The sequence below is a fragment of the Chamaea fasciata genome, unplaced genomic scaffold (genome assembly GCF_029207755.1).
Source record: "Chamaea fasciata isolate MVZ Bird 193981 ecotype frontalis unplaced genomic scaffold, bChaFas1.0.hap1 SCAF_8, whole genome shotgun sequence".
NCBI classification, from domain to species: domain Eukaryota; kingdom Metazoa; phylum Chordata; class Aves; order Passeriformes; family Sylviidae; genus Chamaea; species Chamaea fasciata.
Window position 1 is genome coordinate 4,354,184 of NW_027094093.1, and position 15,529 is coordinate 4,369,712.

Here is a 15,529-nt window from a genome sequence, read left to right on the forward strand (position 1 = left end):
TCAGTATTACTCTTCCCAAGTTGCTGTTATCTTCATGACAGCTTGGTCTTAATTGTCTGTTTCCAAAACTTTGTATCTGACAGTGACAAGAAAAGGCAAAACTTACAGGAAGGGAGTGTGTTCTTCCTACCTGCTAATACAAGACATAAAACTGAAAGGTGCCAGGTGCTAAAAGACGCTTTTTCTCACACAGGAGCACGTAGGTGGAACAGGGAAAATCGTTGCCACGGGATGAGAAGAAATGAGTTAAGGGCTCGCTCAATGATTTTATGTAGGAGAAAACTTACCTAGTGTTACAGTGAAAGCTAAACATGGTGTCTCTCTATCTCCTGTTGTTTATATAGTATAGGATACCTGGTAGCACTTCGGCACTGCCTGCTCCAAATAATTCTTAGATTCTGTTGGCTTCGTAATGCTTTGGGTCTTCTGCAGGATATGCAAAGGGGCTGCGCTTAGAATAAATGCGAACCGCACGCAGCTGGTGTGAATTGGCTTCAGGATGTTGCTTCCATAGAGAAATCCGGCCCGACATCTACGTTTGTTTTACCCAAAGAGGAAACAAAAACCCCCAAACAAAAGCTCTTGTGAAGGGAGTGTTTGTCCAGCAGCATTCCTGACCTGCACCGAGAGGTACCCACACTCTACGCTGCTCCTGGGAGCTGTTCCTCCCCACCTGCAGTTGCAGCTCGGCTCGCCATGGATGACGTGTGGGTCTCCAGGCTCCTCCTGACATTCCTGCTGAGCTGTGGCACTGACAGGGAACGGACAGGACAGGGCAGAGAGGAACAACAGGCCAACCTAAACTTGTTTTCATTTTACCTGCTCGCTCTGTTGCTGGGGCAGGGCTAAAGTGAAGAGAAGCCAATAAGCGCATTTTGGAAGGTTTGCCTTGTGAAGCAATTAGCACTCTACTTATCAAGTCAGCTTTATATAATGTTAAAGGTCTGAAGTGGAGTGGAAAGTACAGAGCTGGTACACAGAGTTAAGGTTTAACCTCTTTCTTCAGCCCATTCCCATCCACATCCAGATAGCATGGAAAGATTGCAGGGTGGACTTTCCAAAGTTACCTCTTGCATTCCTTAGAGGGCCTCTACCCCTTCAAAAGTGATGGTAAACCTGGTTGCTTGTAAGTGACTTTGAAGCCAGCCAGGTGATAAAACACCGGTTATTTTGTGGACTTCCTGGTTTGTGTTAGCTCATCTCAGCACCAGAGTGCCACCTAAACAGAGTCCTTTTCTAATATTATTCAAACATTACAGAATCCATGTAGAATTCCTAGTAACCCCACCAGTGCTGGGGTTTTGGACCTCCTGGGACATGTTGCCGTGGGACTTGGACAGTGCATCCAGGTCAGTGGCCTCACAGCATTAACTTCAGAACATCTGCACTTGGAATTTTCAAATATGTGTGGAGAGGGAAATCAGAATGCTTCATTGGCATTAATGTAAACTAGAAATTGAGTGTCAGGTTCCTTTTGCCAGTTGTGAATAAAGGAAACAGTTAAACCGTGAGTAATGCATAAGAAGAGCTTCTGTGTAGTGCAATATATGTTTCTTGAGACATAGAATTCTGAATTTCATCTCTTTCAAAACTAAATCCAACATTATTGTCCCTATCTGTGTTTTCCTTGATTTGGTGCATAATTGATTTACATGTTTTCACATTGACAGATACATTTTCCTTTGTTTTTTGCACATACACAGATACAACACAGAAACCTGCAAAGTGAACAGGTGCTACAGAAAAAAAAATGTGCTGTATCTTCTGTGCTGCAAAGGAAAAAAAAAAAACGGGGTGTAATATTCTTGCTTTTTCTGGGTTTGAATGGGTGCTGCAAGACTGCAGCAGGAGCCATGTGAATATTTGGACAATTTGGAAGATTTCAGTAGTTCTGTGAGTGTGCCAATGAAACAGGAGATTGTTTGTTTGTTTATTTGTTTGTTTGTTAAACTTCTGGCACAAAAAGGGCACCTATTTATTTTTAACCCTGGTGGCAGATTGGATCATTGTTTTATCTGTAAAGTTCTGCTGATGAGTTAATAAATAAATACACTCTAATGAGTCATATTATATAACACAGTAGCTGCAAAATAAATTGAAACATCTATTAAAGTAATAACAGGCTGTGGGCAGAAGCTCCTGAAGGTGCAGATAAGGACACAAGCCCTTAGATGCTGTACCTGAGCGCTGATATTTACAGATTGACTCTGTATTCTGGCTTTGTGGTTACTACAGACAGGGTATGGATAGGAAAAGTTTCTCTTGACTAGTGCATTTACTTACAGCCAAGCTGTGACCTGGATGAAGTCCTCAAGGTTTATGTATAATCTGGTGTTCAGCACTGCTTGTTGTGAAGTATCGAGGGAGCACTGAACACTGGTACAGTGCTCACTGCTTGCTGCTTATTGGGCAGGGCTGTAAACAACTTGCAGGTAGATGCAGGTGTCAGGCTGCTGGTTTGTGCCATGGAGGTGTTTATAGGAGAGGCAGGCGTGTCTAGAAAACTCCGGGGGTTGGAGGTGAGATGTTTCGCCATTGTTCCACTGGGTGCTGATGTCCCACCAGTGTCCAGCTGTGTTTTGCTGCCAGCTCTAACAGGACGTGGTAGCTGTTGACAGAAATCACTTTTCACAGACTGCCACTGTGCACAAAGTTGGGACAAGCTGCTTTTCATTTGCTGAGAACCTCATAAAATGTGGTGGCTGTTGAACAGCCACGTAGGTATCAATTAACTAAGAGGCAGTGGGCCACGAGGTCATGAAGTCAGTCGAGGGCTCTACTGTAGGCTTGTCCTGTTGTACTGCTACTTTTTGAGTTTTGAACCTTTTGAGGTGTCCAGAAACCTTTACTAAGTGCAAATTAACTTGTGTGATCTTCTCTACTGCATGATCTAGTGACCCAGCCCTTTACCACATGGCCTCATGAACCCTAACACTCGGCCCACAATACGTTTATCTAAAAGGTCCTTGTAAAATGGAGGCATCAGAATTCCGTGAGGTCCAGAAACATATCTGCATCCCTTGAAACATAGCCCAGTATTGCTGCCTGTTCTTGGACCGGGAAGATTAAAAAAATTTATGTGAAGTTTTCTTAATGTGACTAGAGATTTTGTTTTTTCTGAAAATTAGGTTGCTTTTAGATGTTCACAGGGTGGGCCCTCAGGAGAGGATGCACTTGACACTGGGTGTCTCCATCTGTGTGTTTGTGTGCTCTAGCCTTTATTTTAGATGTTTCCATGTTGTGACTTCTGCATGCAGGTTGCCTTGGACATCCTTGGGCTGGCTGTGGGACTTGACCTTATTTCTGAACTCTAGTATATATGAGTACTGTGTGTGTGTGTAATCTCACCGGCTAGGGGAAAAAAAAAAGAAAAAAAGCAATGCATCAAAGAGCCCCCATGAATTTCAATTAACACATTTACAGTCATTAAGCACAGCAGTGAGATACAGCTTCAGAGTGGGAGGCAGTTCCCTTTGCAAAGCTACGTGCTGCTCAGAGCCAGCATGGGCTTAGGTCTCACTCTAATTTTTTTGTGATTAGTTCGTTGAGGGGTCTGTTATTCATGTAAATATTTTTGTGGTGAGGCTTTGAGCCAGGCAGCTCTAGACAAGCCGAGGTGCGCTGTTTAATTACAGTAGCGAGGCACAGCCACCGTGTTGCGTCTCCGCAGCCTCAGCCCTCCTGCTGCAGCCTCAGCTCTGCCTCGGCCCTCTCTGCCTCTCAGAGCTGCATCCTTGGCACGGGGAGCTGGAGGTGGGAAGGACAACAGCAGCTGTCACAGCCACCTTTCTGCAGCTATTGCACCCTCTCTTTTTTGTCCCATGTGGGGTAAGTGTCGCCAAGCTCGGGGCATTTGACATCCCCCGCGCTCACTGTTTACCGGTCTGAAAGGACTCCATGCAGCATACAGCCTCACAATGCCACATGTTGTTTTATTTCTGATTTGATTTGCTTATTGTTCCTCTGTTCTGTGCCATCCTAAGGATCTCCTCCTGCTCTTTAACGTTCACTCTCATATCTAATATAATCACAGTGTATTATTAAGTCCTTAATTTCTCAGTAGAGGTACCAGTGCTATTTTTCTGTGTCTCCCTATTTGTGAGTGCTCCACAGAATTAGCCTCTGTGCATCTGGCAAAGTGCATGAGTTCATTTACATGCTGTGAAGAAGGGAATTATTACCTTAATCATACGTATGAATAATTGAAGCCCAGGAAATCAGAATAACTTGCCTGCAGTCACAGATTAGTAGTGTAACCAAGAGTTGAACTGTATGCTCCCTGGTCCCAACCCAGCACCTTAAATCACATTTGCTACCTCTGTTTTAAAGCTGATTGTGCTCTGATAAGTCCCAGTCAAGGCAAAGGGCTGCTATGTAGGCACTGTGTGACTGCAGAACAGTTCCCTTCACTCAGGCACCTTCCAGTCGGATGGAAGAAAACAATTAGTGAATTAATAAAGGTTATGATTATGATGGGGGACTCACTGAGATGTTGAAATGCTCAAATATATCCAGAAAAGGGCAACAAGGCTGGTGAGGGATCTAGAACACGAGGCCTGTGAGGAATGGGTGAAGGAGCTGGAGATGTTTAGCCTGGAGAAAAAGAGGCTCAGGGAGACCTTAGTGCTCTCTAGAACTCCTGAAAGGTGGCTGTAGTCAGGTGGGGATCAGTCTCTTCTCTCAGGCAACTACTGACAGCCTTAAGCTGTGCCAGGGGAAGTTTAGGCTGGGCATTAGGGAAAAATCCTTCACAGAAAGAGTGATTGGGCATTGAAATGGGCTGCCCAGGGAGGTGGTGCAGTCACTGTCTCGGGAGGTGCTTAAAAAAAGACTGGATGTGGCACTCAGTTCCAAGGTTTAGTTGATAAGGTGGTGTTGGGTCATAGGTTGGACGTGATGATCTCAAAGGTCTTTTCCAACCCAGCTCATTCTGTGATTCTGTGAAGTATCGGCTCAAAAGAACAATTTAACTTTAACACTGCTCCAGAAAGCTTCACTCAGAGAATATTGATGTTTGCTCCAGCTCTGGGGTGCTAGGGGCCGAGCAGGAGTTCAGATTTTACAGAAATAAGTCCCACTCAGTGTGCTGCTGTCAGAGGGTCTTTTGGTCTGAGCCAGAAGTAGCTGCAATAGGTGGCCATGCAGTGCAAAAATCCTGGCTGGCTCCACTCCCACAGTCTGGCTGGGGCAGTAGAGCAAAAGCAATGGAAATCTGGGGCAAAGCCTCTGCTCCTTGGACTGGGCCAGCCCACGTCACACAGGCAGCGATGCCCAGCCCTGCCTGAGCAGGACGCGTGAGCGCTCGAGCTGTGGCCATGGACAAGAGCGAATGGACAAGAAGGAATTCTGCTCTGCGCTGCTGCAGAGGACGATGTGCTACCCAAAACAAGGAGTGTAGTGTCTGTGCTCTTAAGGGAGGCAGGATTTTAGCTCACTAAAGTGCATTGCAACTCTGAACCCGTTCCATAAGCCTTTCTCGCTTTATATGCTTATGGCAAGGTGGTACCTGGGATGCCTTGTTGTTTCCCTTTGACTTACTTTATATTCTGCTATGCACTCCCATCTCTTTTGAGAGCAAAATGCTGTGTGAATGCCTTGAGGGCTCTTTCTCTTTCACTGACCTTTTTTTATGACTGTAAAGAAGTTTCCCTAGGCCCAAGTCTGCTTTCTGTCTTGAATATTGACCTTAGAGTTACACCATCTCACTGTCGCTGCACGCAGTGCTTCTCAGCTATCAAAGTTCACCCACAGGACTCAAAGTATTCCTAACTCAGAAACACCTTGCTTTTATGTCCTCCTCCTCTTTCCCCTCCTCCCTCCACATGAGCATTTTAATTTCACAAGCAAAATCCATTTTGCTGTGAATTTTGATGAGTGGTTCACCTGTTTCCAGGGTAAAAATTGTACTTCAAATTTAAATGTCTTTTTCACTGTGACTGTCATAATATTTTCCATTTGAGGCTGAGATTCCACCGTGGGTTTTCTGTGCCATGTTGTCATCTGTCCAAATCTGAGCTTAAATGCGTGGAAATTCTGACATTTCAGTAAGAAATATAAAGTGGGTTTTTTATGTTCTTCAAGTTAGCTGTTTCATAGGTGTGGCCACTGGGTTTTGCCCAGCACTCAGGTCTTTCCCAGTTCAACAACAGATTGAAGATTTCTCAAGATTTTTGGGCTTGTTCGCATTCACTGTGCCGTGTCATTTTTGTGAGAAGAAGTGACGGTGATTTTTTTTTTTTTAATGTGATTGTTGATCCTGAAAAGCTGATAACGGAATAATTACCCCAAATCAGGGATTTCCAGCCCGGCTTTTCTTGGCAAGCGGTGGTTGCGTATGATGCCGAACGTGGTGTCCGTGTACGTGCAGATCTTGGAGAAGGCAGCTTCAAATCAAGCAAACTTGGAGCTGCTTCCCACTGAAAATGGCTCTGTGCTAGAAAGACTGGTCTTCAGTGGGGGTTTTAGTAGGTTTAGTGCTGTTGGACTCCTTACCCTCAAGTCAATGCCCTTTAGTCAGAGACTGCTGATGCCCAGCAGTGTGAGCTACATGTTTTGGGGGCAAATTTTGAATATTGCTGTTTGCCTGCGCTCAAGTATTTGGAAAAGGCTGAATTTTTTTTCATCGGTCATGCGGTTTCATGTCAGGTTGTTATGTGGAACAAAGTACGCTGTTGAGATTATCACTGAAATTGAATTCTCTAAAAGGCTTTTGCAGCTTTCTGTCAGGTAATATGAAATACATAGAAATGTTCACCCACTGGCAACATTCACTTCCCCTTTTTTTTTTTTTTTGGTCATTAACTTCTTTGAGAATACAAGGGGATATTTGCAGCTATTTCAGTGGCTTGACATTTGTCACAATGATACAGTTTCTAAAATGTTGACTGTAATTGCTGCCTCAGCTCACTGAACCTCTTACCGAACGGGCTGTGAGAATTGCTCACAAACTCCTGCTATCAGAACTGATTCCACTGTGGTCTGACCTGATCAATTGCTCTTTAACGCAAGTCACAGTCACTCTATGTAATCTTATAGTGTAAATCAGATTTTACACTTTTGGAGCTGTGATGTGATTGCATCTCTAGAGCCAGGGGGGACAGAGTTGGGAGATGAACCTGAGGGAGTTGTGCTTGATACTACTCAACTGGCACTCACAAACTTCATTCTTCTCAGTTGTGTATTAGGCAACATGATCAACATTTGCCACATGTTGTTTATTCTCTTATCTTCCCCCCAGAGAAGGGAACGTGTGTACTGGGCCTATTTCTTTCCTTGAGGAATTATGTTCCTCAAATCGCATATTGCCTGTAGAAATCATGTCTTTATCATTAAGTTTTATCCTCTCTATTAACCTTCAAATTTGATGGAATCTGGGTGGCTGACTGTCTGAGATATCAATGGAAAACTCTGCCATGTTGGATATGAATAGTTACTGAAATGGTTGTAAGGCAGGGAGCAACCATTTGAAGAGGTCTAATAAAACCTCTTTTTTGACTGTTGATTATCAATTTTTTATAATATGAGCTTGTAGTGGAATATTTCTCCCTGTGTCAAACGATAATAATGTCATTAATTGTAGCTACCTAAAATAGCTGCAAGCAATCACCCCTTTTCCTTGTGTCTTACAGTTCATCTACGTTGCTTGATAGCTTCAAGTAGCCAAACTGGGTGGGCTAATTCAGCCCTGCTTCAGCTCAGTTAACATAATTCCTTCCATTGCACTGGATTTTTATTATTAGACACCACATTAGCTTCTAATGAAGGTGTCAGACTGACAGAGATCGATGCTATCTAGATGCACAATGAAGCATTGTAATGGTGATTACAGAAGTCTCTCCGTCCTGGGGAACCTCTGGTGTGTTTTCCTAAAGGTGCCTCCAGAATGAACTGGCTGGTTTATGTTTCAGAGCTGAGGCTCAATCCAAATTGTTCACATCAAGGGCAATTATTCCAGGAATGATAATGAGTCTCACACTGGGCCTCCACTGAGAATTCCATTACCAGCATCGGTTATGGCAACAGTGTAAGCAAGTGAGCAAACTAAAATGAGGGCCACAACAGCTCTTTGGTCGAAGACACACTTTTTCTTGAGGATAAGACTTACCTCAAAACAAAAAAATCCACATTTTGGATACTTACCAAAAGCAGGGGAATTTTTCCCTCGGTGGAAAACTTGGTTGTGCCACTAAAATGTGCACAAAAACTTTTTGGGAAAACCCAAAGCTTTCTTCAAGCATGTTCTTTTCATCAAGTCCCTTTTTTCTGAGACAGAAACATTTGAAAATGTTGGACCAGCTCTGATACCACAGGCTCAGGCTTTTTCTTCTTCCATGATAGGATGTGGCACTTGCTGGTCCTGCCAAGGACCCTGAGAGTTGCCCTGACTCAGGTTTTTCACGTTGGAGCCCTCTGCCCAGCTCGTTCCTGGCTGTGCCTGTCCCCCCACAGCTTCCCTGCGTTTTCCCATCCCAGTGGTGACGGTGCAGTTTGGCTGCAATTAGTGCAGCTCAGATTTCATTAGGTAAATGACTGGGAAAAGCTTTCAGTATTGGGACAAACCCAATAGAAACATGTAGATTACCCAACAGAGGATGTTCTCAAATTCCTTGGCCAGAAACTAAAATTCTTACCTAAGATTTTCAAAACTCTGGAAGAAGTTTGACCTTCCCCTCGCCTTAGCCAGCCCTGAAGTTTGCAGCCGATGGTGTTTTACTAGACTTGCAGCACTGACTTAATAGCTCTTTAGTTATTAGAGGATAAATGTTCATGTTCTACAAGTTTAAATTATATTAAAAGCCTTTATTAGCACCACTTGGCAAAATACCTTCTGGCTAGCTTTCTGGCCTTGGGCTAGGCCATTCTTGTGGTTTCTTAATGACATACTATGAAATGGATATAATTTATGAGAATTTGGTGCCAGGTTTTGCGTGTATTAAGAAGCATTTGCCGTTTGTGCTCAATGCTGCTGAGCAAAATGAAAAAGAGGAAAAAAATGAGTTATGTCTTGCACTCATCTGGCTTGATTTTCATTGTACATGGCCTTTTGTATTTTTATGTATATATATTTATATTATGTATTTTTTTTTATATTATCTGGTCTCTGAATTACTGGTGGTTGTTCAGCTCTGGCATGTAACAGTGCTGTTACCAAAGTTACTTTCAATTTATTTTCCAACCCTCCCTGAGTAATTTTGGCAAAGTATTCTCAATGAAAGAACTCCTCCGAGCCACGTAATGGGTTTCCCCACAGCCGGGAGAAGAATTAGGCCACTGGGGCAGCTCGTTTTTGAGAAGGCAACTGTGCCATGGGCCAAAGGCCTCAGAAGTTTCTTTCCCACGAGACTTGGTGCTGGGGTGTGATTCAGCTGGTTGGTATTTTCCCCCTCTCGGCATCTGTTTATTTGCTTTGCCATCAAGGCCGCCTCCTTTTCCTTCTGCTGATACAGCGTTAGTGTGAAGAACGGATGGGGCAAAGCACCTGGCGGGTGGGAGGAGGCGTGCGCGGTGGGAAAACGGGGCCGGGAGAAAGGCTTGGGGCTCGAGTAACCTTTCTAAGGTGTCTTTCCATCACAAGAGTTGTTTGTGGCGGAGGTGGGAGCTTTGGGGATTGCAGAAGCGGGCTGCCGCGACTCTGACCCGACGCTCTCTCTCATTCTTTCCGCAGTGGGGAAGCCTCACAAGTGCAACTACTGTGGCCGGAGCTACAAGCAGCGCAGTTCTCTGGAGGAGCACAAGGAACGCTGCCACAACTACCTGCAGAATGTCAGTCTGGAGGCTGCTGGGCAGGTCATGAGTCACCATGGTGGGTGCAAACAACCTCCAGAGATCCCTTGGACTTGGAGCATCTCCTGCGGGTTTCTTTCCATCTCTTTTCCTTCCTTCCTTTCGTCTGTTCCGTCTTAGGGAGGGCTTACACTCCAGAGAGACAGGAGAGGAAAAGATGGGCTAAAATCCTCACTCTGTCCAGTTGAACAAGTCCTAGTTGTGCTTATTTTGTTTAAGTCAGTATTTCACTTTTTAGTCTGTGCACAAATGCAGACATGAAAATAAAGCCAAGTCTCCAAAAAGTTGTATCATAGAATCATAGAATGGTTTGGGCTGAAAGGGTCCTTAAAGACCCTCGAGTTCCACCCCCCGCCATTGGCAGGGACACCTTCCACTATCCCAGGGTGCTCCAAGCCCCATCCAGCCTGGCCTTGGACACTCCCAGGGATGGGGCAGCCACAGCTTCTCTGGACACCCTATGCTAGGGCCTCACCACCCTCACAGGGAGGAATTCCTTCCCCATATCCCATCTATCCCTGCCCTCTGACAGTGGGAAGCCATTCCCTGTGTCCTGTCCCTCCATCCCTTTTCCCAAGTCCCTCTCCAGCTCTCCTGGAGCCCCTTTAGGCATTGGAAGGAGCTCTGAGGTCCCTCTAGAGCATTCTCTTGCGCAGGTGAACACCCCCAGCTTATCCCAGCCTGGCTCCAGGGCAGAGGAGCTCCAGCCCTTGGAGCATCTCTAAGGCTTCTATTGGACTCACTCCAACAGCTCCATGTCCTTCTGATGTTGGGAGTCGAAGCCATGTATAAAATGGATGATTCTCTTCCCCTTCCTTTCTGATAGTGAGTGATAATTAGAAAAGATAAGGAGGGCAGAGGTGTTCAGAAGTCATTATTTCTACCCTCTGTAATATTACCTTATCCCTCCAAAAAAGGGAGGGGTGGATGTAAAAATCTCTAGAGCAGAATGGAATTCAATAGTGTTGTAGAAAGTAATTATAACCAAAAAAAAAAAAAATGTTTGTATGCATTTATATTTGCTAGTATTAATATGTTAACTAACACTGCATGTGTTAATATACATAAGGACTGAAGATTGCCAAAAAAGATTGTTGAAAACAAGAAATGTCAAACTCTGTGAATTTGTTTTCAGAAATTTCTGGAGCTATTAGTATGGATAATGAGCATAATGTCTCAGACTGCAGGGTTGAAGGCTTATCTGTAGCACTAAATGTTAAATGGTAGCTGTCCAAAAATGGTTATAATTTTATTCAAAATTAGTGTCTCACAAACTCTTCTAAAACTGAGCTTCTTTTAACTTTCCAAAGTTGTCTTTAGATGTTTGGTGCTTGAAGTCTTTAAAATTTTTTACTATCCAGAAAGTATAAAAATGGTACATTTTCCATTTTGATTAAAAATTACCATATACCTACAAACACCAAAAAAAGTTAGGTTGTGGGTAAATGAAAAGGCAAAAGAACACTTCCATTTTTTTTTTTTTTTTTCCATTTTACTTGTCATGATTGAGTGGAGTCATATGGCTTCATCTGGAAATTATTTCTGTAAAATCATTTTTAAAAACCCTTAAAATGCAAGCTGAAATAAAATCTATTCAGCATTGCTACTATAGGCTATGTATTTTGGTGACAGAAATCTCCAAAATTCTTTAAATAATACTATACCATGGCCAATTTAAGCCTGTAAAGGCACATTAGACAGTTTTAGTACATGTTGCCAAAATATTCATACAGCTCTATTAAGTAATTGCTCTCTTTGTAGATACCCTGCAGGCTAAAGTCAACATTTAAAATGTCATGGATGTTCTAAAGATATTGAAGCAGTGATTATGTGCCTGAGGTGGCTTTTTTCTGGTAAAAATCAGTGAGAAGGCAGATTTCAGGGCTTTGCTTTCTGCAGGTATCTGTTGTGGGCTTGGTCAGTTAGGCACGAGTTGAACCACTGAATTGATTCCCAACAAAATACGGACTCCTCGTGCCTGTCTTGTTATCCAGGAAGGGATACCTTCAGTCAGCCTTTCCTTAGGGAATAACAGGAGGCTGCCCATAGCTGTGACAGCCAGGATGTTTGAGATCCTGTTGTGGAGGAGCTTCCCAAATGCCACTCAGTGTCTGGGTTTATTAGACAGTTGTTCGTTAAAACAGTAAATTAAAAAAATTAAAATTTCTGAGGAAATCTGAAGCTTTTTCTAAGCTGCCTAATGCCATGACAAGAAGGGTAAGTCCTTAACCTTGTCTGCCCAAAGAAGCTGCAGTGATTGACCTTGCATTGATTTTTCTACCACCTGAAGTTAAACCAGTGCAAATCCCATGTGGACAGTTCTTTTATTTACAGCCTGCCTGACTTTGCTTGGGCTTAAAATAGAAGTGTTCACACAACCACTTCACTTTTCTCAACAAAATTAGCTTAAAGCAGCACTTTGAATTCAACTAGTGCCTCTTTCTCCTCCAGGCAAATATGTCTGTGCCTCCCCTGGTGAATGTTTAAGGGGATGTTTGATCCACTGGCTTCATTTACTTGTTTAGTGAGGGCACAGCGAGGACAGGCAGCGACAGGGAGCTCCAGATTCAGCTGGGACCAGTAATAAATCTCAGCTCACATCCCAGCATCGCTCACTCCTGTGAAGCTCAGCATGAGGGTCATGAGCACCAGCCTGTAGAGGTCTGCAGCAAAGTCCTTTTTCCTGGGACTGTAAAGACACCAGGGAGGAGTACAAAAATGATTACTCAGCTTAACCTTAGGGCTTACACTAACCCTGAAAAAATTGTGTGCATTTCCTTGTCTCCCATGTCACACATGGAAATGATATTCATGAGGATGACTAAGAGTATGTTTTGGGGACTTTTATTTTGCATCCCACTGGGGTTTGAGCTTTCCTGACTTTCTTTCCAAATACTCGGTGTTTTGTTTTTGCTGAGCATTTTGAAGCCTTGGAGTGTGTTTTGGTGTAACTCCTGCTCACAACTTCACCATTTCACACGGAATAAGGAGACATGGGGATTTTCTTATCCCTAGCAGCATCCTGCTCCTCCTGCTTTAACAACACCAGCATTGGCCAACACTAAGCATTGATCCAAATCATCTCTGCAGAGACTAATTGTTCCAGAAAACTGGAAGCAGCCCCTTAGAGGGTTTGGATTTTTTTCAAGCATTGTGCTCAAGCCCATCAGTTTACAGGCATGCCACAGACATCTACTTTGGTGCTTTCAATTATCTTTCTTGCAGATGGCTAGATCACCTGACTGAAGCCACAAGGGGAAGCAGGAGAGGAGGAAGGAGGGCTAGTTTTGGGGGGTGGGTAGGAATGTACAAATCTCTGAGTCTCACTCCATCCTCTTGCAGGGTGCCAGTTGCTTGTCGAGCTGCCCCTCCTTGTGTTCCTGTTCCCTGCTCAGCAGGACAGATGCTGCAAGAGAGATCCCCTGATTTTGTTGTCGAAAATTTTCAGCTAAGCAGTGCTGGCTCTGGAAGGAGAAATTAATCTGCAGTCTCCTAGCTAGCAGTGTATTGGGGGTGACAAAAGGGACAATCCCTGAATGCCAAGAATAGGAGCTTTGCAGGAAAGAACAGGGAGATATGTTGAAGGCTAGCTATGGTTTACACCGTGTCTTCTTCTCCACTGCCACAAAGCCAAAAGTCCAGGGAAATTCTTCCAGGGGAATGGAGAAGGGTGCTCTTTTCAGGAGAAGGAGAAAGAAGCCTAGCCTTAGGCTGTGTGAGGCTCAAAGGCCAGCTCCACATAAAACACACAATGGCCTTGTGTCTTTCCCTCTTACATAGTTGCTTAAAACATCGTTAAAATGCTGGTCCCACAGGACACTTCCCACCAGGGTCCATGGGAATATTTCCTGTCATTTCTCTGCACACACACACTTCTTTTAAATAGCAATATTGTGAGCTTCAGAAAGGAAATTGAGGTTGATGGAGTAATACTAATTTATACCAGCTGAGACTTAGCCCAGTGTCTGGTGTCTGCACACAAAATATTTATCAGCAAAACACACACTGGGTAATTTTTTTACTTCTCTATTTTCCTCTATTCTTTCCTTACTGGTCAAGCATAAACTTTTTTAATAGTTCATGTGGTTTCTTACAAATTAAGAAGTAAAAAGTTAAAGATATTCACTTAGATTGAAAAAAACAACGTCTTCAGGAAAAGAAAGACTAAAGACTATCCAAGTTTATGAATTAAGGGTTTAGGCTTAGAAACAACACTTTGTGTTAACTGCAGTTGAGTATTGACAGTGTCAGAGGTGGTGAGCTTTTCCATGGGCAATCCAGGAGCACGCCCTGATGAAGAACATCCCTGAACAGAAACATACTCAAGTGTGGGCTTTTCCTGGGCTGGAAGTTTGATTTTTGGAATAAAAAAAGTCTTCCTGTGCTGAGACTGTAAATGCTCAGCATAAAATGAGTTGCTGTATCTGAGCTAGTTATATCCTGTCAGCTGTTCTTTGGTTGCTCTCACTACCAAGGTAATGAAGTAGGATGTACTACAACAAAAAAGGAATTGCGTTTACTGCTGAGTAAATGTGTACACGAGCTTCTACTACAGAGCAGCTGACTGTTGAGAACTGGTAGTTGTGTGTGATCAGTTTGGTTTTCCCCTTTCTTAGTTTGTTTTTTCCTAAAAAAAAAAAAAAAAGGAGGCTGGGCTATGTGTCCTTTATTTGTGTGTTTTTTAAATTGAAATGAAAATTAATGTGCCTAGAATTGTCAGTGTGATATTTAACGTTTTGGGTTTCTGAAATGTGACATATCATCTGTTTGGTCCACTTTTGCCTGCAGTTTAAATGGTTTCAGAAACTAGACTATTTCCTTCTTTCCTTCTCCCAGGAAATCTGCATAACAAAACACACTCTGGTAACGTATTTCCATCAGAACACAAATATTGGCATGATTCAGTGATTCTCTTGCAAAAGAGAAGTGCCCTGGGTTATAGACTCAGGTTCTGAGGTGGGAAAAAGTACCTTCAGCGTGAAAGATGGAAAAGAACATGCTTTTATTGTTGATGATTTTAGTTTTAAAATGAGTCCAAGCAGGATTTTTGCCTGACTTAGAGAAGAGCAGATGTCTTTTTTAGCACTATTCATTTTTCATGGAAGAAAGGTTTCGAATTATGTGTAGGAAATTTTACACACATATGCCCAGCAGCAGAATTATTTAATTATTACTTAATTGTTATAAGACCATACAAATGTCACTACATTTGGGGCTTATTCAGATGGCTTTTAAAGTAATCAGGAGCTGGTTCAGGATGCCTCCAGCAGGTGTTCCTAGGAGGGATTGAGCACCCTCCTAGTACCACAGCACCAACCTTGTGTGTCCTGTGCACCAAGGGCTGGAAATCCTTGAAGTAGCACCCAGGTGGACATGGCCCGTGGCAGTCACATCCTGGGATTCACACCATGTGTGCGTGAGTGTGCATGCATCCACTGAGCTTGGGGAAGCCAAAAAGGACAGTCAGATGCCAGTTCCCAGTGAAAATCAGCAGACATCATCTTGCCTTTCTTCCCAAATCTCCTTGGTAAATACTTGAGTAGTGCAGATAGCTCCTGACCAGGCACGGTATTTAATTAACCTTAAAACTTTACCCTTAGCTAGTAAAGTATTCCAAGCCTCCCAGTCTGCACTGGGCATTAATTAGGTCACTTGAACACTGCATCCCATTTTGTTGCAACATTAGATTCATTTCATATTTATGCTTTTTTTTTCCCCTCCCTTTCAGTGATGCCAGCAGGACTGC

General features: G+C 43.4%; 1 protein-coding gene across 7 annotated transcripts in view; it reads left to right on the forward strand.

Moving 5' to 3' along the window:
- Positions 1-15,529, forward strand: part of IKZF2 (IKAROS family zinc finger 2) — a 116,094-nt gene that overhangs the window by 85,498 nt on the left and 15,067 nt on the right. For all 7 annotated transcript variants that reach the window (XM_066189441.1, XM_066189440.1, XM_066189444.1 and 4 more), the window contains one exon: positions 9,665-9,802. In XM_066189441.1, the coding sequence (XP_066045538.1) occupies positions 9,665-9,802 (138 nt within the window). The remainder of the gene's footprint in view (positions 1-9,664; positions 9,803-15,529) is intronic.